Source organism: Conger conger, chromosome 3, assembly GCF_963514075.1.
Source record: "Conger conger chromosome 3, fConCon1.1, whole genome shotgun sequence".
Taxonomy (NCBI): Eukaryota; Metazoa; Chordata; class Actinopteri; order Anguilliformes; family Congridae; genus Conger; species Conger conger.
Genome location: NC_083762.1, coordinates 1,075,573 through 1,096,989, shown reverse-complemented (window position 1 = coordinate 1,096,989; position 21,417 = coordinate 1,075,573). Strand labels below are relative to the sequence as shown.

At 45.3% G+C, this 21,417-nt stretch overlaps 3 protein-coding genes across 8 annotated transcripts; all 3 read left to right on the top strand.

The window, feature by feature from the left end:
• Window positions 1–1,455: 1,455 nt before the first annotated feature.
• Window positions 1,456–8,546, top strand: rack1 (receptor for activated C kinase 1). The gene is made up of 8 exons (XM_061235256.1): window positions 1,456–1,676; window positions 2,428–2,599; window positions 3,417–3,564; window positions 4,015–4,113; window positions 4,475–4,585; window positions 6,268–6,408; window positions 7,716–7,826; window positions 8,428–8,546. Exons 1-8 carry the CDS (start codon window positions 1,568–1,570, stop codon window positions 8,491–8,493), a joined length of 957 nt encoding a protein of 318 aa, XP_061091240.1. The 5' UTR covers window positions 1,456–1,567; the 3' UTR covers window positions 8,494–8,546.
• Window positions 8,547–10,098: 1,552 nt separating this feature from the next.
• Window positions 10,099–13,139, top strand: nme5 (NME/NM23 family member 5). Of its 3 annotated transcripts, none has more exons than XM_061236614.1 (6): window positions 10,099–10,478; window positions 10,747–10,909; window positions 11,303–11,508; window positions 11,929–12,029; window positions 12,410–12,528; window positions 12,949–13,139. In XM_061236614.1, the coding sequence occupies exons 2-6, from the start codon at window positions 10,769–10,771 to the stop codon at window positions 13,030–13,032; spliced, it is 651 nt and encodes a 216-aa protein (XP_061092598.1). In that variant the 5' UTR covers window positions 10,099–10,478; window positions 10,747–10,768; the 3' UTR covers window positions 13,033–13,139. The 3 variants fall into 3 exon arrangements, with proteins under 3 accessions (XP_061092598.1, XP_061092596.1, XP_061092597.1); XM_061236612.1 differs by having other exon boundaries at window positions 10,101–10,488; XM_061236613.1 differs by lacking the exon at window positions 10,099–10,478 and adding an exon at window positions 10,497–10,636.
• A 1,970-nt stretch (window positions 13,140–15,109) lies between these two features.
• Window positions 15,110–20,999, top strand: LOC133123389 (heterogeneous nuclear ribonucleoprotein A/B-like). Of its 4 annotated transcripts, none has more exons than XM_061233842.1 (9): window positions 15,110–15,249; window positions 17,089–17,520; window positions 17,894–18,062; window positions 18,191–18,349; window positions 18,683–18,838; window positions 19,093–19,189; window positions 19,289–19,453; window positions 19,545–19,630; window positions 20,264–20,999. In XM_061233842.1, exons 2-8 carry the CDS (start codon window positions 17,111–17,113, stop codon window positions 19,613–19,615), a joined length of 1,227 nt encoding a protein of 408 aa, XP_061089826.1. In that variant the 5' UTR covers window positions 15,110–15,249; window positions 17,089–17,110; the 3' UTR covers window positions 19,616–19,630; window positions 20,264–20,999. The 4 variants fall into 4 exon arrangements, with proteins under 4 accessions (XP_061089826.1, XP_061089825.1, XP_061089827.1 ...); XM_061233841.1 differs by lacking the exon at window positions 15,110–15,249 and adding an exon at window positions 16,451–16,552; XM_061233839.1 differs by lacking the exon at window positions 15,110–15,249 and adding an exon at window positions 16,639–16,878.
• Window positions 21,000–21,417: the final 418 nt, after the last annotated feature.

The following is a 21,417-nucleotide window of genomic DNA, read 5'->3' as shown; positions in this document are numbered from 1 at the left end:
GTGTGGTTATTTGTGTTCAGAGATGCTCTTCTGCACACCACTGTTGTAATGTGTGGTTATTTGTGTTCAGAGATGCTCTTCTGCACATCACTGTTGTAATGTGTGGTTATTTGTGTTCAGAGATGCTCTTCTGCACACCACAGTTGTAATGTGTGGTTATTTGTGTTCAGAGATGCTCTTCTGCACACCACTGTTGTAATGTGTGGTTATTTGTGTTCAGAGATGCTCTTCTGCATACCGCTGTTGTAATGTGTGGTTATTTGCGTTACTGTCACCTTCCTGTCAGCTTTGACCAGTCTGGCCATTCTCCTCTGACGTCTCTCATTAACAAGGCGTTTCTGTCTGCAGAACTGCTGCTCACTGGACATATCCCTGGACTCCACAAGACAGGCTTTTAGCTGAGTCTAGCTATCAGATCGATGCTCGTGCCCAAGGCCAGGAAATGTATCGGTGCCAGAGCTGTCTAACTCCTAATTAGATTAGTCACATATACAATAGACTACAACTTCCACATGCCACAGTGTTCTGCTGTTGTTAATTGAGGAGCTTGTTGATGACAGGAATTGAAGGATGGACGGGTGTGTGTGAATGGCCCCACTGGTCAACTGGTAAATCCTTTCTACTGAAAACCTACTCTAATTCTATTAAGTGGCCCATACCACTAAAAGCTAAACAAACTCGTTTCAAAATCATAAACACAGTTTACTCTGTTGTGGAGATTATGAGTGAAAGATTCAATTTAGAGGCGACTCCATGCTTCTTATGTGCAACCGAAGCAGAAAATATTGGGACCCTGTTGTTTTCATGAACCCACTCATCCCGTTTCTAGGCTGATATCCATGGTAAGTGGTTGGCATTCATGTAGTACCTTTATCCAAAGCCCTGTACAGTTGATGCTTCTCATTCACCCATTCATACACACTCACACACCAATGGCGATTGGCTGCCATGCAAGGCACCAACCAGCTTGTCAAGTGCATTTGGGGGTTAGGTGTCTTGCTCAGGGACACTTCGACGCGCCCAGGACAGGATCGAACCGGCAACCGCCGACTGCCAGATGACTACCATGGTTGATTGTGCAGAAAGATATACGAGTAAATATCATATTTATAAGTGTATATGTAAATGGTAAATATGAAACCACCTTTTTCCTTTTAATGACCGAAAGCTACTTATGAAGAAATGTAAAACAACAGACATAACAGCAATAACAGTTCCACTATAATAATTTAAAACAAATCTCACTTTTGAATATTTTTTTGTTTAGTCTTATTGTGCCCCGTTACATTGTGATGTTACCTCAATTTCTATTGTATTCAATTCACAAAAAAGTGTATTTAATTAATAAAGAACTTTTGATAAAAAAAAAAAAAGAACAGATGATCATCGCTTTAATTTTCCCAGAATGCAGCTGCACGAGCTGTCGCCCCGTCACTCTTTAATTTCTGTTTCCGGGTTAGCTCTCCCTCTTTTCCTGTGCCTGAATGCGAGAGGAACAGGGCGGCTGTAGCCCTCCGTCTTAATCCGACTCCATCCTCCCGTAAAGGCACCGTTAACCTTCCTCAAAATGACCGAACAGATGACCCTACGGGGGACCCTGAAGGGCCATACTGGTTGGGTCACCCAGATCGCAACAACCCCTCAATTTCCCGACATGATTCTGTCTGCATCAAGAGGTAACCGGGCGGCCGCCATTACTGTGCCGGGATACACTCCCGGACTTTGTGGCTAGCGTTAGCTAACATTGCCACTCCACAAACTAACTTAGTCTCGTGACTAAGTATTCTTTAATGTATTTTTAAAAGCCACCATTGCTATATGGTTTGCCATGTGTGTCTAGCCACGTCGTTTTTCATGTCGTAATTGGCTTGCTAACGTTTGCAAAATGCTTCTTGATTGTCCGTCATGTGGCGCGTAAGCACGTGTCACAGTTAAGACCATCTAGAAATCTCCCGCAGCCGAGATTGATGGGTTTTATGCGCGTAACACCGTGTAATTACAGCCTTGCTGGGCCCTGTCATTGCGCAGTGTTATTGCAGTCTGCTGTAGTCATCTTTAGCTATCCGTGCTGTCCACGGCTCCCCGTTAAAAGGTGGTAGCTAGCTAGCCAAGTTTCCCGAAGATGGGGGGGATCATAGTAACTACAAAGATGGATGGCAGGCAGGTCAAAATTCAAAACGAGGTATTCTGTTCCGAGTACGTGTCCGTTTTCATAAGACTCTAATACCAAAAGTTTAACTACAGCGAGATTAACATTCGTTTTTGTCTGTTAAAGTGACCACGCGTTTCTGAGTGTATTGCTCATTTGTAGCGTTAATAGGCTCCGTTCTTGGTGACAGACGATACTATATTACCCTCTTGGTTTCCTTCAGGTGCTCGGTGTGTAGGTCTGTACCGTGTATCAGAGTGGCCGATTTTTATTTGCAGACCATACCATCATCATGTGGAAGCTGACCCGCGACGAGACCAACTACGGCAGCCCGCAGCGTAGTCTGAAGGGCCACTCGCACTTCGTTAGCGACGTGGTCATCTCCTCCGACGGGCAGTTCGCCCTCTCTGGGTCCTGGGACGGCACACTGCGCCTCTGGGATCTGACGCAGTGAGTGAGATGGGAACTTAATTGTCCACCGTGTGGATTTACAGGGATTACAAATACGACGATAGTAAAACGACGATTCAACTTGCAGTATGGTCGGGCATTGTGCAAGAACAACAATGTGCAAATTGCAAATAAATGTACGAATAACATTGTGCAAATTTAACGCGGGATGTGGTGGGAGCTATGCGAAAGCAAAACTGCACATCATGGTAATAGAACAAACAGCCAAATGAGGCCATTATAAGTCCAATACACAAGGTTAAATAGGCCAAGTCTGTTACTACCATACCAAAACATCTCAACTTTAGGTACTGCAGTATTGAGACGGATGCATTGGAAAGTTGTGTAGTAGATGCACTTCTAATTGAGGGGTGAGAGGGTGTGAAAAATGTGACTGGAACCCCGTGGTGTCGTACAAGTCAACTTTTTTGTATTAAAACATTGTTACTAGACCATTGTAAATCCCTTCCTATCGTTGAAAAAGGCTCACTGACATGCTGACTCACCCACTCCCTGTGTTTATAGTCCTTGCATTTGGGTTTCAAAACATGCAGTTGACGGGCTGGGACCCTGCACCTTGTATAGCTGTACAATACTTCAAGCTCATTGGTTGAAAATTGGTTCCAATTGCCACAGCCAATGGCGTTTGAACATCAGCGCGTTCACAGGGAAGGGGGAGGGATAAACAGCGTTGTGGTTTGAGCGTGTTTGTTTGGCGCTGTTCCTCTCGAGCGTTGGAAGTCCGAAGTGACCCGTTTGTAGCTTTGAGGCCGGTGCGGTGCGACTCAGCCTCCTCTCCCGTCGCCTCCTCTCGCAGGGGCGTTTCCACTCGCCGGTTCATCGGCCACTCCAAGGACGTCCTGAGCGTGGCCTTCTCCGCCGACAACCGGCAGATCGTGTCCGGCTCCCGGGACAAGACCGTCAAGCTGTGGAACACCCTGGGAGTCTGCAAGTACACCATCCAGGTGAGGAGCGGAGCAGATGAGGGAGTGCTGGGAATTGTAGCGTCTTCAGTGCACAAGTGGAGACCAATATCTTTACATTTTAAATGTTTATGCCCTAAGCGATGCATAATTTTGAAAAAGTTATGGACAGGACGTTTATTTTTCATGTAAAATGTGTAGTATCAAAACGAGCTGGAGATTTGCGAGTTTTGTCTGCTTTGTGTGAGCTTTCAAAGTTCTCTTCTGATTGACAGCCCAAATTGGCCAAACCAAATCTTCCTGTAGCAAACGGGATTCAATAAAAACATTTAAAATCTCACCTGAATAAAATGGGTTTAAACTGACATTTACATATTTTGCTTCTATAACGATCTAAAGTTGGGGGTTCACGGTTCGGCAGTTGAATGCAGACGTGCAGAGTTGCGTCAAAGACGTCTAACCCCTTTGCCCTTTGCCCTTTGACCCCCCCAGCTGGATGAGAGTCACTGCGAGTGGGTGTCCTGTGTGCGCTTCTCCCCGAACAGCAACAACCCCATCATCGTGTCCTGCGGCTGGGACAAGATGGTGAAGGTACGAGGCCGTCCCAGCTCAGCGCGGCCCAAACGCACGCCCGCCGTCCCAGTGATTACAAAACTCACGGTCCTATCGCCTGAGCCTCCGGGCTCTGACGACAAGTCCTGCAATGATGAGGGACAGGGCGAGCCGTCGCTGGCCTGCGCGAGCACCTAGTTTTATTTGACAAACCGCTGAAATGCTCGTCTTCCAGTGCGGTCCTTGGTGATGAGCTGTAAGCACTGCAGGCTAATTCGATGTGGTAGACTTTGACCTGCCAGTGTTAGTTTAGTGCTTTTGGTGCGTCCGAGACTGCACATAACCGGTAAATTCTGGGTCTTCCGTCACACCTGTTGCGTCTTCTGTGCTGTGCTCCTAGGTGTGGAATCTGGCTAACTGCAAGCTGAAGACCAACCACATCGGTCACACGGGATACCTGAACACGGTCACGGTCTCTCCCGACGGCTCTCTCTGCGCTTCCGGCGGCAAGGTACGCTGGGATGGGGGAGGGCAAAGGGCAAAGGTCGGAGAGCGAAGCTCCTGTAGCTGCAATGAGCTCATGGGGGATTTCTGCCTGCTTCACGATTCTGGCATTGAGCTGAAAAGCTGTGATTTAAATTCTGTTGTCTTTGTCATTGTGATGAGATCGAGGCTGTTTGAGTGCCCACCCTGCCTCATGCACGTGTTCGATCTCCCGGACCGTTTCTGGTGCTGCTTGGCGATTCTCTTTGACTTGAGCGTTTAAGTCGTTTGACCAGTTCCAGGGTGATGGGTTTGTCTGGCATTCCCTGCCAAGGTCATCTGTAAGTGTCCATGTGGATTTGTTAAAGTAAAATCTTAAGATGGGGGTTCCAGTTTGTGGATGGGCCCCATGGTCTGGTATTTGTTAAGGCTCTGTTCCAGTGTGTGGATGGGCCCTGTGGTTTGGTAATTAATTGGTAGTTGTGGTTTCCAGGGACGAAGGTATTCGGTAGGTTGGGATGGCCTTGCCTTAACCAGTAGACTGCTTGCTAAACTGGCATGTGGGAAAAACCACGGTGTGCATAGAACTGTCATCATGCCTCCACGTGTTAGGGCGTGAGTAGGGTGCTTTTCACTCGTGAATTGATGAGGTTTCATCACATTAATGGCATTTGGCAGACGCTCTTATCCAGTGTGACTCACAGTTGATTAGACTAAGAAGGAGACAATGCAGGGTTAAGGGCCTTGCTCAAGGGCCCAACGGCTGTGTGGATCTTTGTGTGGCTACACCGCGGATCGAACCAATGACCTTGCGGGTCCCAGTTTCAGTAACGAGTGCCTGTCAAAACAGTTACTGAAATCTTTTTAAAGTAGTGTCTCAATATTCCCAGAAACAACCGTTTAAAGTAGTTTACATGTGCTCTAATTTAACTTGGAGAAATTAAGATGTAAATGCTTGTCCTGTCAGCCAGAATAGTAAACAATAATTTTGTTATTTAGCAGACTCTTATCCTGAGCGACTTACAGGTGATTAGACTTGAGCAGGGAATAATCTCCACTTGAGTAATGTGATGTCAAGCGCCCAACAACGGTGTGGATCTTCTCGTGGCTGCACCGGGGCTTGAACCAGCAACCTCCCGGGTCCCAGTCATGTACCTGAGCTGCTGGGCTCCAGGCTGCCTCCTGTAGGGAGAGCGCTGGGTGTAAATGTGGTCTAATCCCCCCTCCTGTAGGGAGAGCGCTGGGTGTAAATGTGGTCTAATCCCCCCTCCTGTAGGGAGAGCACTGCGTGTAAATGTGGTCTAATCCCCCCTCCTGTAGGGAGAGCGCTGGGTGTAAATGTGGTCTAATCCCCCCTCCTGTAGGGAGAGCGCTGGGTGTAAATGTGGTCTAATCCCCCCTCCTGTAGGGAGAGCGCTGGGTGTAAATGTGGTCTAATCCCCCCTCCTGTAGGGAGAGCACTGCGTGTAAATGTGGTCTAATCCCCCCTCCTGTAGGGAGAGCGCTGGGTGTAAATGTGGTCTAATCCCCCCTCCTGTAGGGAGAGCGCTGGGTGTAAATGTGGTCTAATCCCCCCTCCTGTAGGGAGAGCGCTGGGTGTAAATGTGGTCTAATCCCCCCTCCTGTAGGGAGAGCGCTGGGTGTAAATGTGGTCTAATCCCCCCTCCTGTAGGGAGAGCGCTGGGTGTAAATGTGGTCTAATCCCCGCAGGATGGGCAGGCCATGCTGTGGGACCTGAACGAGGGGAAGCACCTGTACACCCTGGACAGCGGTGACATCATCAACGCCCTCTGCTTCAGCCCCAACCGCTACTGGCTGTGCGCCGCCACTGGGCCCAGCATCAAGATCTGGGTACGAGCGACACACACACACACACACACACACACACACACACACACTCACACTCACACACACACACACACACACTCACACACTCTCACACTCTCACACTCTCACACACTCACACACTCACACACTCTCACACACTCTCACACAGACACACAAGATCTGGGTACGAGCGACACACACACACACACACACACACACACACACACACACACACACACACAAGATCTGGGTACGAGTGTCACACACAATCTCACACACACTCACACACACTCACACACTCTCACACTCTCACACACACACAAGATCTGGGTACGAGCGACACACACACACTCTCACACACACTCTCACACACACTCTCACACACACTCTCACACACACTCTCACACACACTCTCACACACACTCTCACACACACTCTCACACACACTCTCACTCTCACACACACACACACTCTCACACACACACACACTCACACACACACACACTCTCACACACACACACACTCTCACACACACACACACTCTCACACACACACACTCTCACACACACACACTCTCACACACACACACTCTCACACACACACACTCTCACACACACACACTCTCACACACACACACTCTCACACACACACACTCTCACACACACACACTCTCACACACACACACACTCACACACTCTCACACACTCTCACAAGATCTGGGTACGAGTGCCAGACGCACACAGACAGGCAGACACAGACAGGCAGACACAGACAGGCAGACACAGACAGGCAGACACAGACAGGCAGACACAGACAGGCAGACACAGACAGGCAGACACAGACAGGCAGACACAGACAGGCACGAGTGCCACACACACACACGACAACTCACGGTGCCTGTGAGTTGTCCTGGGGGCAGCGGTGATGAAACTGACAATGCCATCTGAGCTTAATGCTGACAAAGAGGCTGTTTCTGAGCGCAGTCCCCTCTGAGAGGGTCAACCTTGATTGTTCTGTCCCCTACTGATCCCCCTAAACCCGGGGTCGGCAACCCTGGCCCTGGAGAGCTGCAGGGTGTGCTGGTTTTTGTTCACCTTAAAATCGGCAACCGATTCAGACCCAGGAAACCGGGTGATGGGACTTAACTGTGTAATCGACTGCTTCCATCGATCAGTTAAGTGCTGAGTAACAATGAAAGGCAGTCCCGTATTACCTGGTTTGAAGTGGACGTCGATCTTAGTTTGTTGGTCTATTGGGAAGATTGCATGTTGTAAAGCTGCTGTGGACCATTAGTTTCTGTGCCTCACACCCCTCTCTGCTGCCCTCTGCAGGATCTGGAGGGAAAGATCATCGTTGATGAGCTCAGACAGGAAGTCATCAGCACCAACAGCAAGGCAGAGCCTCCTCAGTGCACCTCCCTGGCCTGGTCTGCTGACGGACAGGTACGCTGGACCCCGCCCACACACCGCTATTGGTCACACGTGCTGTGGCCATTGTGATGTCAGAGCATTCCTTGATTTCCACCCGTTCATAATACATCCGGGGCTGCAGGGCGCAGCGGTGATGAAACTGACAATGCCATCTGAGCTTAATGCTGACAAAGAGGCTGTTTCTGAGCGCAGTCCCCTCTGAGAGGCTTGATTGTTCTGTCCCCCGTAATCATAATGTATTCAGCTGATGCTTTTATCCAAAGCGACTTAGTTGATCAGACTAAGCGGGGAACAATTCCCCCCTGGAGCAAAGCAGGGTTAAGGGCCTTGCTCAAGGGCCCAACAGCTCTGACCGTGGCTACACCGGGGCTTGAACAACCCAGCCTTCCAGATGCCATTCATGCACCTTAGCTAGGCCGCTCGGCTACAGGCCAGCCCCTACTGAGTACAAACTCCTAACACTTCCAGGACTTGTGTTGCCTGGTTTGAAGTGGGACAGCCCATCTTAATTTCTGTTGCTGTATTGTGAATTTAATGCAGGTCTCCTGTCCTGGTAGCAGTGCGTGTAAGGCTCTGATCCCACTGTGTTCATGGTTTTATTTTCTCCCCTCAGACGCTGTTTGCTGGCTACACTGACAACCTGATCAGAGTCTGGCAGGTCACCATTGGAACCAGATAGAAAGTCTTTTTTATAGGATCTATCAATGTTGAATAATAAAAACTTAAAGAATGCATTGGCTTAATCGTCTTTTGTTTAAACTCTGTTCGGGGTGAGGTGGAGCGTAGGTGTTACAGCCTTGTCTACTATTTCTAAAGACTGTTTTCGATCACCGATACGAGTCATATACAAGTTCACTCATTCAATTTTACTTCATTTATCATTGCATTGAGTTACTCACGGTAGTTGATTGCTTCTTGATTTGTTCAAAGTATCCAGTCTTCCAGATTGATGGTGTTTAAAGGATGAATGAGTGTGTGTGAATAGGCTATGTTTGTAGCTGAAATGCTAGGCATGTGCTATGCAGGATAGACTATATAACGGACGGAAAAATAGCCCAAACCAAAAAGGGTATGTCGCGACAACCCAAAACAAAGCACTTCTAGAAAACTTAAACTTCCTTTCCTGAACAAATGAAAACAATTGAAACTTTAAAGCAAAGCTTGTTAAAAAAAAAAAGTACCCTTCAGGTAAGCACCTGTCTTCAATTGGCAAACGCTGCTTGCATCATCTAGGGGTGCCCTTAAATCAGGGGTGTCCAATCTTATCCAGAAAGGGCCGGTGTGTGTGCAGGTTGTTGTTTTAGCACAGGACTAAGACAGCTGATTCTACTCATCAAGGTCTTCATTAAAGACCACGATTAGTTCATTAGTATAATCAGGTGCGTTACTGCTGGGTTAAAACAAAAACCTGCACCCATGCTGGCCTTTTTAGGATAAGATTGGACACCTCTGCCTTAAATAGTTTAAATTTGTTGTAGCTGGCCACTAGGGGGAAGCATAAGCTGAGATCTTAAACTTCACCTTTGGCTCCTACCGTAGGAGAGCTTGTTTGCCTGCTACCGTAGGTGAGCTTGTCTGCGTGCACTCAAACCGACAGAACATCGACCTGCTTAGACGGGCCAACAGCGGGATGTTAGCTGCTTGACAATGTGAACCCCACCCCCACTATTGCGCGGTATGAGTGCAACTCCTGTGGGTTGAAGCTTCCTAATATGATAATTGCTGTCAAACGTATCTGGCAGGGCTGCAGTGTCTCGGTGCCCAAGCTCAAATTATTACATGTTATTTGGCTGACTCTTTTATCCAAAGCCACTTTCAGTTGATTAGACTAAGTAGGAGACCATCCCCCCTGGAGCTAAGAGCCTTGCTCAAAGGCCCATCAGATTGTATTGTGGCTACAATGGGGATCAAACCACTGACCTTGTGGGTCCAAGACCACTATGCTTCAGGCTGCCCCAAATGTTGAATTCATTAATTGGCTTGAGTGCGCAGCCTAAATTGGCTTTAGAGTGCAGGAATGGTGGGAAGACTTGGCAATCTGGGATGAGAGCCAGCCTGTGATTGGTTTAGAGCAGGTTGAATGAGTCAATTGTTGGCCAATCTGAGTGTGTACAGGCCTAAAACCATGTCTCTTCTCATTACCGCTGTACAAAATGGAGATGTAGAGATTCTGTGAGATTATTTACTTTCCACAATGGTCCTCAACGATCACAAAAACTCTGAAACCTTGAGTGTGCCACTGGCACACCTGGCAACTTCACACTCTTTATGTGCCTGTAGAAGTGGAAACTTGTCATCTGAATTATTGTGGTCAAAAGTGCTGTTCCCTGTAGACTAATGTTAAAACCATATAAAGTCAGAAGGGCTGAAATTTGATGGTATATTTTATACAGCTTCAACCATGTATTAATCTAATGATGCAGACATGCTTACTCGCTTAATACGCATCCAAGAGAAGCACTCAAATTATTCCTTTAAGTGTGGACAGAGAGGTGTGATTTTTCGGTGTATTAGCTATTTTAAAGAGTTACCGCGACCACGACGTCGATCAGACAATGCTTCCTCATTACAAACAAGTTTGGGCGAAAGCGCTTTCCGTAGATTTCAGTGTATCCAAGCAACGACGTCAACTCATACGAACAAACAAAAAGGGTCTTTGAAAAAGTAAGCTTCGGTAAGTAACTTAAGATAAATCCACAATGAACTTTTCACGACAAAGTTTGTTAATTTATTTAACTTAAATTTGGCACGCTGCAAGAAGTAACGAATGTTGCCAGCTGATTAGCTATATGGTTTAGCGTACACGGGCGAGTACACTTAAGGTAATGTAACTTAGCCAGCGTGTTCTACTTACATTAGGCTAACTATGTGCCTAGTTTATTTAACGCTACTAATATGTATGTTATAAATGAACATTTTATGTTCGTTTCAGCTTTACATTCATATGACACACGATGGATGAGACGCCAGTCCAACAGATGCCCCATCCTCACATTTATGTGGAAAGGACCTTGGCATTGATCAAGCCAGACGTCATTGACAAAGCAGACGAAATCGAGGATATCATTCTCCGATCGGGATTTACCATCCTGCAGGTCAGACCAGTGTACCAATCGCCGTCGGAGTGTGAGTGTGTGTATGAATGCGTGAATGAGAAGCATCAATTGTACAGCGCTTTGGATAAAGGAATGGATAAACCATTTACCATATTTAACTATTTTAACAGAAAATGTAATGTCAGGTATAACTACTTTAATTCTGAAGAGTTTTAAACTCAGTGTAACACATAAACTTTAGAAGGCTACCCCTGCAGAATAAAACAGCTCAGGCTAGGTTTTGAAACCGCTGGTAGCAGTTTCACCAGCTCCCCGCTCAACATGGTTTGACCAACCCAAGCTATGTTTTGAAACATCCGGTAGCTGGTCATTTCGAGCTGGTCGTCGAAGTGTCGAGTAGCATACACGTCTTCCTGTTTTGTCGTTTAACAGAAACGGAAACTACAATTGAGTCCAGAGCAGTGCAGTGACTTCTACGCAGAGCAGTATGGCAAACTATTCTTCCCCAGCCTGACCGCGTTCATGAGCTCTGGACCAATCATGGCCCTAGTACTAGCCCGGGACAACTGCATCGCATCCTGGAAGGCCCTCATTGGACCTGCTAACGTCTCCAAGGCCAGAGAGACGCACCCTTACTGGTAGACGGATGTCTTTGATTCCCCTATAACTACATTCATCAAACATCCACACATTTGTCTCAAAAGAGGAGATTAAAGATTCAAATATTTTGTCACCTTTGTCAATATAGCGGTGTTAATATACACTGATTTTCATCTTCAGCATCATCTTTATTGGAAAACACCATGTTTGTACATTATATTTTTGGAAACACAGATACTGGTCTTTTAATCTATGTAAGCTATCTCTGTCCGGAGTAAGAGTATTATAATTCCAAGGTTCTAAGTAATTATAAGGAGGGGCGCTGATTTTAGTATACTTGTATCAGAAACAAGTCCAACCCAGAAGATCTGAGCCACAGCTGACGTGCGTGTGTGTGTGCGTGCGTGTGTGCGTGCGTGCGTGCGTGCGTGCGCGCGCGCGCATCTCTCCCGCTGCAGCCTCCGAGCTAAATATGGAACTTCTGACCTGCGGAACGCCGTGCACGGAAGCGACAGTTTCTCGGCGATGGAGAGGGAGATAAAATTCCTGTTTCCCACCTGTGAGTACAGTGCGCTGAAAACAGCGCCTTCCTTTTAAAATAAAAAAGGGACAAATGTGCTTAATTTGGTGAATTGGCACCTTTGCACTATACAGGTATGTGCCAATTCGCCACATGTAATATTTACTCTCTAGAAATTGTGAAGGGACTTCATGTACTACATTTCAGTCATTTTAGCTGGTAAACATAAAATAATGCTTTGATTTTGAAACTTGATTTGGAAACAAATGTATGTTCAGTCCAAATACCTATATGTTGCAGCTAGATGGATATGCTTACATGCATGCTAGACTTGTTTTCACGATTGCATAAAGAACAGTTTTCTGCAGACTACTGTATGCATGTATAGTGTTCACTGGGCGATCCCCTGTTCCGTTTAGCTGTGATTGAGCCCGTTCCTAAGGGCGAAATTGCCAAAGACTACCTGAGCAGGTTTGTCAACCCCACGCTGCTCACCGGCCTGACAGAGCTCTGCAAATGGAAGCCAGAAGACCCTTTTGTGAGTAACTTAACTGAGTTTTACCTGGCTTACACTCGCTGCACAACCCTGGTGCCGCATGACCAACATTTAAGTATCGCACAACGTTTTGCATTTATACATTGGCTAATGTCTGTGATTGTGCTTCTGTTGGCAAGAACATTTTTGAAAACACGGCGGAGCCTGGCAGAGCCTATCCACGGCAACACATTTCAGTGTTCCATCTGGCCGTCCAATCAGGGCTGTGACAATTCTACAGATGCGCGAAACTTGAAAAATAGAAAGAAAAAACTTTTTTCAGTTTAAAATGTGTAATTTCATTATAGGACACTTGTCGCAAGGATTGTGCAACGAGTATAAATCAGGCTTAAGATCGATTTCAGTCTGTGGACTCAAATGTAATGATTTGTTGCCCTCTCCTGTTTTCCCTGTCTACAAAAGAGCTGGCTGGCAGACTGGCTGATAGAGAATAACCCCAACAAGCCTAGAGTACGTGATGTTCGATCTACGGAAGACACCGACTAGGCTGGAAAAACCGTAAAAAGCCCACGGGAAGTGAGCGAAGAAAGGATTCAGTTTTTAATTATAATTATTATGGTCTCCCAATAACCTAATAAAATATATTTTTGAAACGCCTGTGCTACCCTTACTTATCCCAGCAGGTGCCGTGTCCCTCAGATGCGCGCTGGAATGTGGACTGTGTGTTGACTGAAAGTATGTGCTACAGTTAGCAATGTGGACTGTGTGTTGACTGAAAGTATGTGCTACAGTTAGCAATGTGGACTGTGTGTTGACTGAAAGTATGTGCTACAGTTAGCAATGTGGACTGTGTGTTGACTGAAAGTATGTGCTACAGTTAGCAATGTGGACTGTGTGTTGACTGAAAGTATGTGCTACAGTTAGCAATGTGGACTGTGTGTTGACTGAAAGTATGTGCTACAGTTAGCAATGTGGACTGTGTGTTGACTGAAAGTATGTGCTACAGTTAGCAATGTGGACTGTGTGTTGACTGAAAGTATGTGCTACAGTTAGCTCCATGGGAAAACAGGAAAATGCAAGTACAATTACATTACATTATTGGCATTTGGCAGATGCTCTTATTCAGAGCGACGTACAGTTGATTAGACTAAGCAGGAGACAATCCTCCCCTGGAGCAATGCAGGGTTAAGGGCCTTGCTCAAGGGCCCAGCGGCTGTGTGTCTTATTGTGGCTACACCGGGATTAGAACCCCTGACCTTGCGTGTCCCAGTCCTTTACCTTAACCACTACGCTACAGACCGCCCTGATACACACAATTGAAGTGTGTATTTTCCGCATGCCTTTTACGTGATGTGTTATCCAGGCAGCAGGAGAGCTTAAACACGTTGGTGCCTTATGAAAGCACGACCGCCTTTCACATCTGCATTCATTGCACAGATTCTGTACACAGAGTTTAAAGTGTTCTAGGCATGTTTACATTTATGTAGATGCTCTTATCCAGTGACTGAGAGTGCTCTCAACTCAACGATGACAAGATGGCTTAAAATCACAAGTGAAGATATCTTGGCAAACTGAACAATGGTTCAAGGCACATTTGTTAATTAGTAAAAAAACGATTTATCATACAAATGTTCTTGCATTTTAATGTGTTTTATCACTAAGGAGACAAGCTGTTCTGTATGTACACTCAGTGAGCAATGAAGCATTTATTAACTTTTTTTTTTTTTTTTTTTACTTATTGGTCTCCTCCGTTGACCTCTCACATCAACAACGTGTTTACGTCCACAGAACTGCTACTCACTAGATGTTTTTTGTTTTTCACACCATTCTGAGTAAACTCTAGAGACTGTTTTGAATGAAAATCCGAGGAATAATCAAACCAGCCCGTCTGGCACCAACAATCATGCCACGGTCGAAATCACTGAGATCACAATTCCCCATCATTCTGATGGTTGACGTGAACATTAACTCCTGGTCAGTATCTGCATGATTTTCTGCATTGAACTGCTGCCAAATGCTGATGAGATAACTGCATGAATAAGTAGGTGTACAGGTGTTCCTAATAAAGTGCTCAGTAATTGTATATATACTGTGTGTGTTCCTACGAATTTGGAATGGTCCATTGTAAATGCAGTGCCATGTCATCAAGTGAGTGAGGATGGATTGCAATTATTGGACCACCTGCATTATACCAGTTTTATCCACACTGACAGAAAAAGGGTGCTCTATGATTGGTCTACTCCTACGAGTGGATTGAATGCGTATTAAAAAATAATCTGGAAGCACTGTAATCTTTGGAAAGGATGGGGTGCTCCTGTGTAGCACACAACATAATTGTAAGTGACTCCAACAGGCTACCAGACTGGCAAACGATATTGATAGACTGAGAAGACACAAAACTGGACGATTAGCCTATAAAACAATGAAAAACCTGGAAGATTGAACAATTGCAATACAATGAGAAGCCTGGGAAGTCTTACTTTTTGCATTTTAACACCTAACTACTAGAAATGAGCGAGTATTAGCAATGTACTGTCATGTTCTTGTGCAAGAGCCTGAAGACATTTTACACAGGACAAGGTGTTATATAAGACGTGGGGAGGAGAAACCAGGGAAATAGAAACCGAATCATTTGAGAAGTTTGCAGTTTAGTGTTCTGTAGGTTCAATGTTCATAATAGCGTAAAGAAATAAAGTTGTGATTTAAAATCTCAAAGAACGCATAGGAAAAAGCCGGACAGAATTGTGTGTTATAATCTAAATGGTAAGATAACATGAATCGATATGAAAACAAAACCTATTGCGACTACAAATGTATTATGCAAGGTTACAGCTCGAAATTGTATTGTAAAATGCTTAATTCTTTTTCAGTATTAACTTGAAAATACAAGTCGACCGACGTTTTGAAGCCCTTAAAATGTATTTTATTGAATATCTTGTATGTGATGAGATTAATTAATTAGCTAACTGTAAACACACTCGATATATATATATTGTTTTATTATTATTTTTTAACAGAGAATAACAACAGAAGGCACAATAGAGCAATTAATAAAATCAATAAACTCAATTACCTGCAGCGTATATGTAATAGTTTAGTTAGCGAATTTATGTTATGTTATGTTACCTAAGTGTAACTTGGTATGTGAAAGTTGCAGAAATGACCAATAGTGGCGTGGGAACAGTACGTTCTTTTCGGCTTTTCATACTGTAATGCGCATGTCCAATGTACAGGTTGTGCTCTCGCGCTTCTTCTTCTTTTTTTTTGCTAGCTAGCTAGCTGGCGCCATCCAGTTCTTTAAGTGCTCAAAATGTACAGATTATCAGCATTTATTTGTTGAAAGCAACTCGTTAATGTCCTTTAAAGTAACGTTATTGCACTATAGGAACTTCGGCTCTGTAAAGAAACCGCCATGGCGACAATGTGTACATCTAGTTAGCTGTGTGCACATATAAGTTTGGAAGGTACTTAACTGCAAATAATTAATCTTCCAGTTTAGAAACTTATTGCAGAACATCGTCTTCTTCGGTGAGCTGCAAAAATACTCGAGGTCGTCAGCCAACACAGCGCTAAGGCAATGTTGTTAACATAACTAACTTACAGCTCACAACTTCATCTTTCAGGCTAGAACAGAAAATGGGCGTGTAGCTAGTCATGAAATCCCATGTGTAACATGGTCCTGGTAGCCATTTTCATATACATCCAGACGCCACAAAGTAAATGGTACGTTGAGGCAGACCGGGAAAGTATATTAACGAGCACATTTTGTCTAGTAATCTGAATTATATTTGTACACATGCTGCCTGAGATTCAACTTCCGCATGTAGCTGCTTACAGGGATCACAAACAATTTAAATGAAAAACACAGTAAAGTAAAGCGCTTTGTGGGCGGGTGCTGGGGGCGTAGTCCAATAGAAAGACATAGTCATAAGGATTGACAGGACCATGTACCGAATCGAGTCTTTCTTTATTGAAGCAGTAGTCTGTCCGGTGGTATAAAACTTGCCACGAGTTGGCATTGTGAGGGAGAATCCATCTTGGAGAGCGGTCTTCGATTGTTAGAGCAGTAAGAGGCGCTTTGCTTATTTTTGTGTTAAACGTAATTGTAATTAATTAAGCAATTATTTGTATCCGGAAACGGACCCCCCAAAAAAAAAAAAATCGGAATTGTGAGCGGTCCTTCTAAGCCGCTGTGATGTGTATCCACACTAGAACTTACAACGAGCGCGGCCTTTCGGTCAGCTAGGTGGCTAGTTTGGTTATTACGTAAGCGAGTTAGCTAGCTAACGTGCTTTGTTTAGTTGGCTGTGCGTTTTATACGTGTCCGTGCAACTAAAAATATCTTTGCAAAAACCAAACTGTTTTTTAGAAAGCAACGTACATATAACCGATGTAAGTGTTATTCACAGTGTACCGATCTTACAGCTTTAAGCATGATTGCTTGTGGGCAAAATGGTGGTAGCGATGGCTAGGTTACCATGCACAACAAGGCTAACGCAGCTAATGGGCTGGCTAGCTGGTGCATTTTAAAATGCAGCTAGTTGACTGGTGCTTCCTTTCTTGCGTTTCACGCCGGTTTGATCTCGTTTTCCTTTGTTGCAGATAAAGGGTTCGCAGTAACATCATGTCTGACTCAGAGCAGCAATTCATGGAAACCTCCGAAAATGGCCACGAAGAAGAGGAGAACTTGAACGGAGCCGAGCCTGCGGAATTGACCGAAGCCGTTGCCGAGCAAGACCCAGAGCCTGAGCAAGACCTTGAGCAGGACCCAGACCCAGAACCGGAACCGGAACCAGAACAAGAACCAGAAACGGAGGAGGCCGGGGGAGAAGAGGCCGAGGCCGAGGCCGAGGCCGAGGGAGAAGGAGAGGGAGAGGGAGAGGGAGAGGAGGCCGAGGAGGCCGAACCAGAGGGGGAGGGTGCAACAGAAGCCGAAGTGGAGGAAGGCGATGAAGCCGCGACGGAGGGCGATTCGCAGAATGGAGCTTCGGAGGGAGGACAGATCAACGCAAGCAAGAGCGAAGAAGATGCGGGGTAAGTCCGTTGAACAGTGCCCGTTGGTAACGTACTTTAGGCAACAGAAATGTTTCTGCGGGAAGGATCTGTGCGATTTGTCTCGCGCAGCTGTGCATGAAAGGTTTGCGGCCGGGGAATCGCCTTTGTTCTTTACCGTCTTTGTTGGCGCCATGTGCCGCTTGAATGGGGGATGGGCTCTGGTCTCGGCTTTGCTAGTTACCCCTTTCACTTGTACTGCTGTTAAAACGAGCGTGTGCTTTTTCCCCTGTGCGCGTACGTGGATTTTAACCCAACAAAGGGCTACACATGGCGAACATGTCGTGCACACGTTGTTTAGGTGCAGACCCCTGCCGTTCAGGCATGACGTGTAATGTACCCCACCTCTTTTCAGGAAAATGTTTGTCGGTGGACTTAGCTGGGACACCAGCAAGAAGGACCTTAAAGACTACTTCTCAAAATTCGGTGAAGTCACAGATTGCACCATTAAGATGGACCCCAACACCGGCCGATCACGAGGCTTTGGGTTTATTCTCTTCAAAGAGGCCGCCAGTGTAGAGAAAGTGAGTTCTTCATATTCTGGATTTGATGTTTACGGTTTACAAGATCGGTTGCGAGAAATTATTTGAGTTAAGTTGACATGTACCATTTTCAATTGAATTTTTCTTTTTCTTTTTTTTCGTTTAACTAGGTATTAGAACAAAAGGAACACAGACTAGACGGACGGCAAATTGACCCAAAGAAGGCCATGGCAATGAAAAAAGAACCGGTGAAGAAAATATTTGTTGGCGGTCTGAACCCTGAGACGACAGAGGAAAAGATCCGGGAGTATTTTGGAACCTTTGGAGAGGTCAGTCATTAATGCTTGATGTGCATATTCTGCATTGCATAACCGCCAATTGATATAATGTATAATTGCAAATATTTAGCTGATTGTATGTCTTTTACAAGATAATCTCATTAAAATATTTGCTAAGATGCCCTGTCACCTCTATGACCATTTAGCCTGACTAATTATTGAAATTGGACCGAATGGACCTTTCTTTAGCTTGGTCCCTTTTTGTAGATTCCCAGCAGTTTGTGTCCCAACACCCCCACAGCGTGGTGGCTCATTTGCTGGTGCCTGTGTTCATATTTTGCTGTTTTTTGCACTTTTTCTAACCCTAGTTTGTGTCCCTTCCAGATCGAATCCATTGAGCTTCCAATGGACCCAAAGACCAATAAGAGGAGAGGTTTTGTCTTTATTACGTTCAAAGACGAATCTCCAGTCAAAAAGGTTCTTGAAAAGAAATACCATAACGTTAGTGGAAGCAAGGTAACAAACGGAAAAGACGGCCTTGTATGTATATTTTCATTTTTTTCCTTTCTCAATATGTATTAAGTTTATTGCATAATACCCACTAGTTAATGTGTGCAGTGTGTGTAAAGGTAATCGATTGCATAGTTGAATGTTTGTATAATTTACAGTTTAGTCTAACTCTTAAGGCCCATCGCTTCACTGAATTGTATAACTTGGAAGCTTATTCCTGATGCTGCGTGCGCCCTGCGGTCGGGTCCCGCTTCGGCTGACGGTGCTGCCGCCTTCTCTTCCAGTGCGAGATCAAAATCGCGCAGCCGAAGGAAGTGTACCAGCAGCAGCAGTTCGGCGGCCGTGGCAGCGGCTATGGCAGAGGGAGGGGCCGCGGCGGGGGTGAGTGTCCTGTGTGTCCTGTTGTGGGACGGCGGCCCGTTCTGTGGCCAAACTTCCAGCTGACCCTCCTTCTCCCCCCCCCCCCCCCCCTCTTTCCAGGTCAGAACCAGAACTGGAACCAGGGCTACAACAATTACTGGAATCAGGGATACGGCAACCAGGGCTATGGTTACGGAGGCCAGCAGGGGTATGGAGGCTACGGCGGCTACGGAAACTACGACTACTCCGCCGGTTACTACGGCTACAGCGGGGGCTACGACTACAGTGAGTGCCTGCCGCCGTGAGCCGTTTCTCTGCCAGTTGTTTAATTTGTCTTTGCACAAAAGCACTCAGGCCTTTCTCTCTCATCCTGCAGACCAGGGCAATACAAGCTATGGGAAAGCTCCAAGACGTGGGGGCCACCAGGGTAGCTACAAGCCATACTGATCACATGTAGTGCAGGTATGCATTTTGGCATCATGTATGGTGGTACGATGTAGCTTAGCCATTTTGTGCTGTTGACACTTGGACAAAGCGCCAAATTTCTTTTCTCATGTGTGATCGTTTCCAATCCGGATCGCGTTTTTTCCATTTTGGCGGGGTGGGGCATCGCGATAGAGGAATCTTTAACATAGATTCTATTCCCATGTCACCCAGTCCAGTGCTAATTTTCCCCCCCCCATCCCCTTCATTGGCTCGGAGCCACACTTGATGCAGTTTCGGCTGCTGGACGTGAATATTACTTAAGGATAAAAAGCTGCATCTCTACAAACACTACTTGATCAATAAGGGTTGAGAAGGTGGTGGGCCGTGTTAAGGCAGGGGGGTGTGTGCTATTGGGGGCAGTTAAGTGCTTGTATGAACGTTAGTTGCTCTTTATTTTTTTTGCCCTGATGTCCCTCTTCACTTCAGAGGGCCTCGTCACTAACAGCATAATTAACCTTTTGTCTGATGCTTCTGGTCTTTCCACATGCTTATTAAACTGCCTTTTTGTTTGGTTTTTTTTGTTTTGTTTGCACTTTGCCAGCATTTTTTGTTGTGTTTTGCGCACAAGCAGTATGCAAAATGTTATTTCGTTTTTCCTCCTCTTTCAAGGACTAAAGTAATTGAGCCCGAACCTGAGATCCAGCAGCATGGAGCATGGGGGTCTGGCTTTCCTCTGGAGTTGGCCCGTTTAGACTCGTGCTCCATTTGTACAGATCGAGTGAGAAAATGGGGAAGCAATTGTCACTTTTCCACTTTTTATTTTATATTGTTTTTTTTTTTTGTGTCCATACACATTTCCAGAGATGGAAGTGTTATTTTTACTGTACTTTTTGGTACCTTTTTGAATCTAATGTATTGTATGGTTGTATTACATGTCTTCTGGATTTACCACAAACGAGAGCAGAGCCGACAGCGCTCTGGAAATAAAACCATTTTGAGTAATTTTTATTTTCTTCTCAGTGTTTCTAGACTTAGTTTATTTCCTTTTTCTCCTTGTGCCGAGAGTCTGCAAGTTGCATGGCAACAGACGTGTGGGGAATGGGGTAAGGTTTTTTAAAAAAGGGATTAAGACTTAATCAAAGATTTCACTGTAAGCTTGTGTAGTGAATGTCAGCCGTTGACTAGTTGAGGGCAACCAGCTTTCCTTTTTCTTTCCTTTGGCTTTTAAGGAGTTTTACCAAAACCTATTTTATTTTAACTTCTCTGCAAATGAAAGTGGCTTTGATAGCATTAAAGTTAAGCTTCAGCCTGTGTATGCAAGAGGGCACCCTCCCTCTCTCACTGGAAACTCATTCCTCTAGTGTCTTGGGCAAATTGTTAGAAATAAACTTTTTGGTTTATATTATACGTGTGGATCCTTTTTTTATTTGTCTATACCCGTAATGGTTTTGTGGTTTACCAATTCTCCTTATTTGATAATGGCTTCTTATTTTTATTTTTTTAAACCAGCGGTTACTGTGCCGATTGTCTTTAACGGTTAAGTTCGTTGCTTGCAGAGTCTGGCTTGCCGTTGCTTTTAAAAGCTGCAGGAATGGGGATTCTTTAGTAGATTTCCTTGAGCTTTTTCTTAAGGTAACATGCCTCTTAAACTCCTGTTATATATATATATATATATTTTTTAACCACCGTTGTTTGTCTGTGCATATATACAATAACCACGGAGGCCCTGGACACATGCTACCTGCACATTTAGAAACCTATCGTGCAGCCGTAGGGTAGAAATGGCCTTTTTTTAATCGCAGTTTGAATGTACACATTGTGTA

What these genes read in the sequence shown, in the direction of transcription:
- LOC133123389 (XM_061233842.1), top strand. Translation starts at nt 17,111, where the DNA reads ATGTCTGACTCAGAGCAGCAATTCATGGAAACCTCCGAAAATGGCCAC. An exon ending in AAGAGCGAAGAAGATGCGGG is followed by an intron (nt 17,521 to 17,893) that starts GTAAGTCCGTTG and finishes ACCTCTTTTCAG; the next exon opens with GAAAATGTTTGTCGGTGGAC. An exon ending in CAGCGGGGGCTACGACTACA is followed by an intron (nt 19,454 to 19,544) that starts GTGAGTGCCTGC and finishes CTCATCCTGCAG; the next exon opens with ACCAGGGCAATACAAGCTAT.
- nme5 (XM_061236614.1), top strand. Translation starts at nt 10,769, where the DNA reads ATGGATGAGACGCCAGTCCAACAGATGCCCCATCCTCACATTTATGTG. An exon ending in AAAATTCCTGTTTCCCACCT is followed by an intron (nt 12,030 to 12,409) that starts GTGAGTACAGTG and finishes TGTTCCGTTTAG; the next exon opens with CTGTGATTGAGCCCGTTCCT. An exon ending in GGAAGCCAGAAGACCCTTTT is followed by an intron (nt 12,529 to 12,948) that starts GTGAGTAACTTA and finishes TGTCTACAAAAG; the next exon opens with AGCTGGCTGGCAGACTGGCT.
- rack1 (XM_061235256.1), top strand. Translation starts at nt 1,568, where the DNA reads ATGACCGAACAGATGACCCTACGGGGGACCCTGAAGGGCCATACTGGT. An exon ending in TCTGCAAGTACACCATCCAG is followed by an intron (nt 3,565 to 4,014) that starts GTGAGGAGCGGA and finishes TGACCCCCCCAG; the next exon opens with CTGGATGAGAGTCACTGCGA. An exon ending in TCTGCGCTTCCGGCGGCAAG is followed by an intron (nt 4,586 to 6,267) that starts GTACGCTGGGAT and finishes TAATCCCCGCAG; the next exon opens with GATGGGCAGGCCATGCTGTG.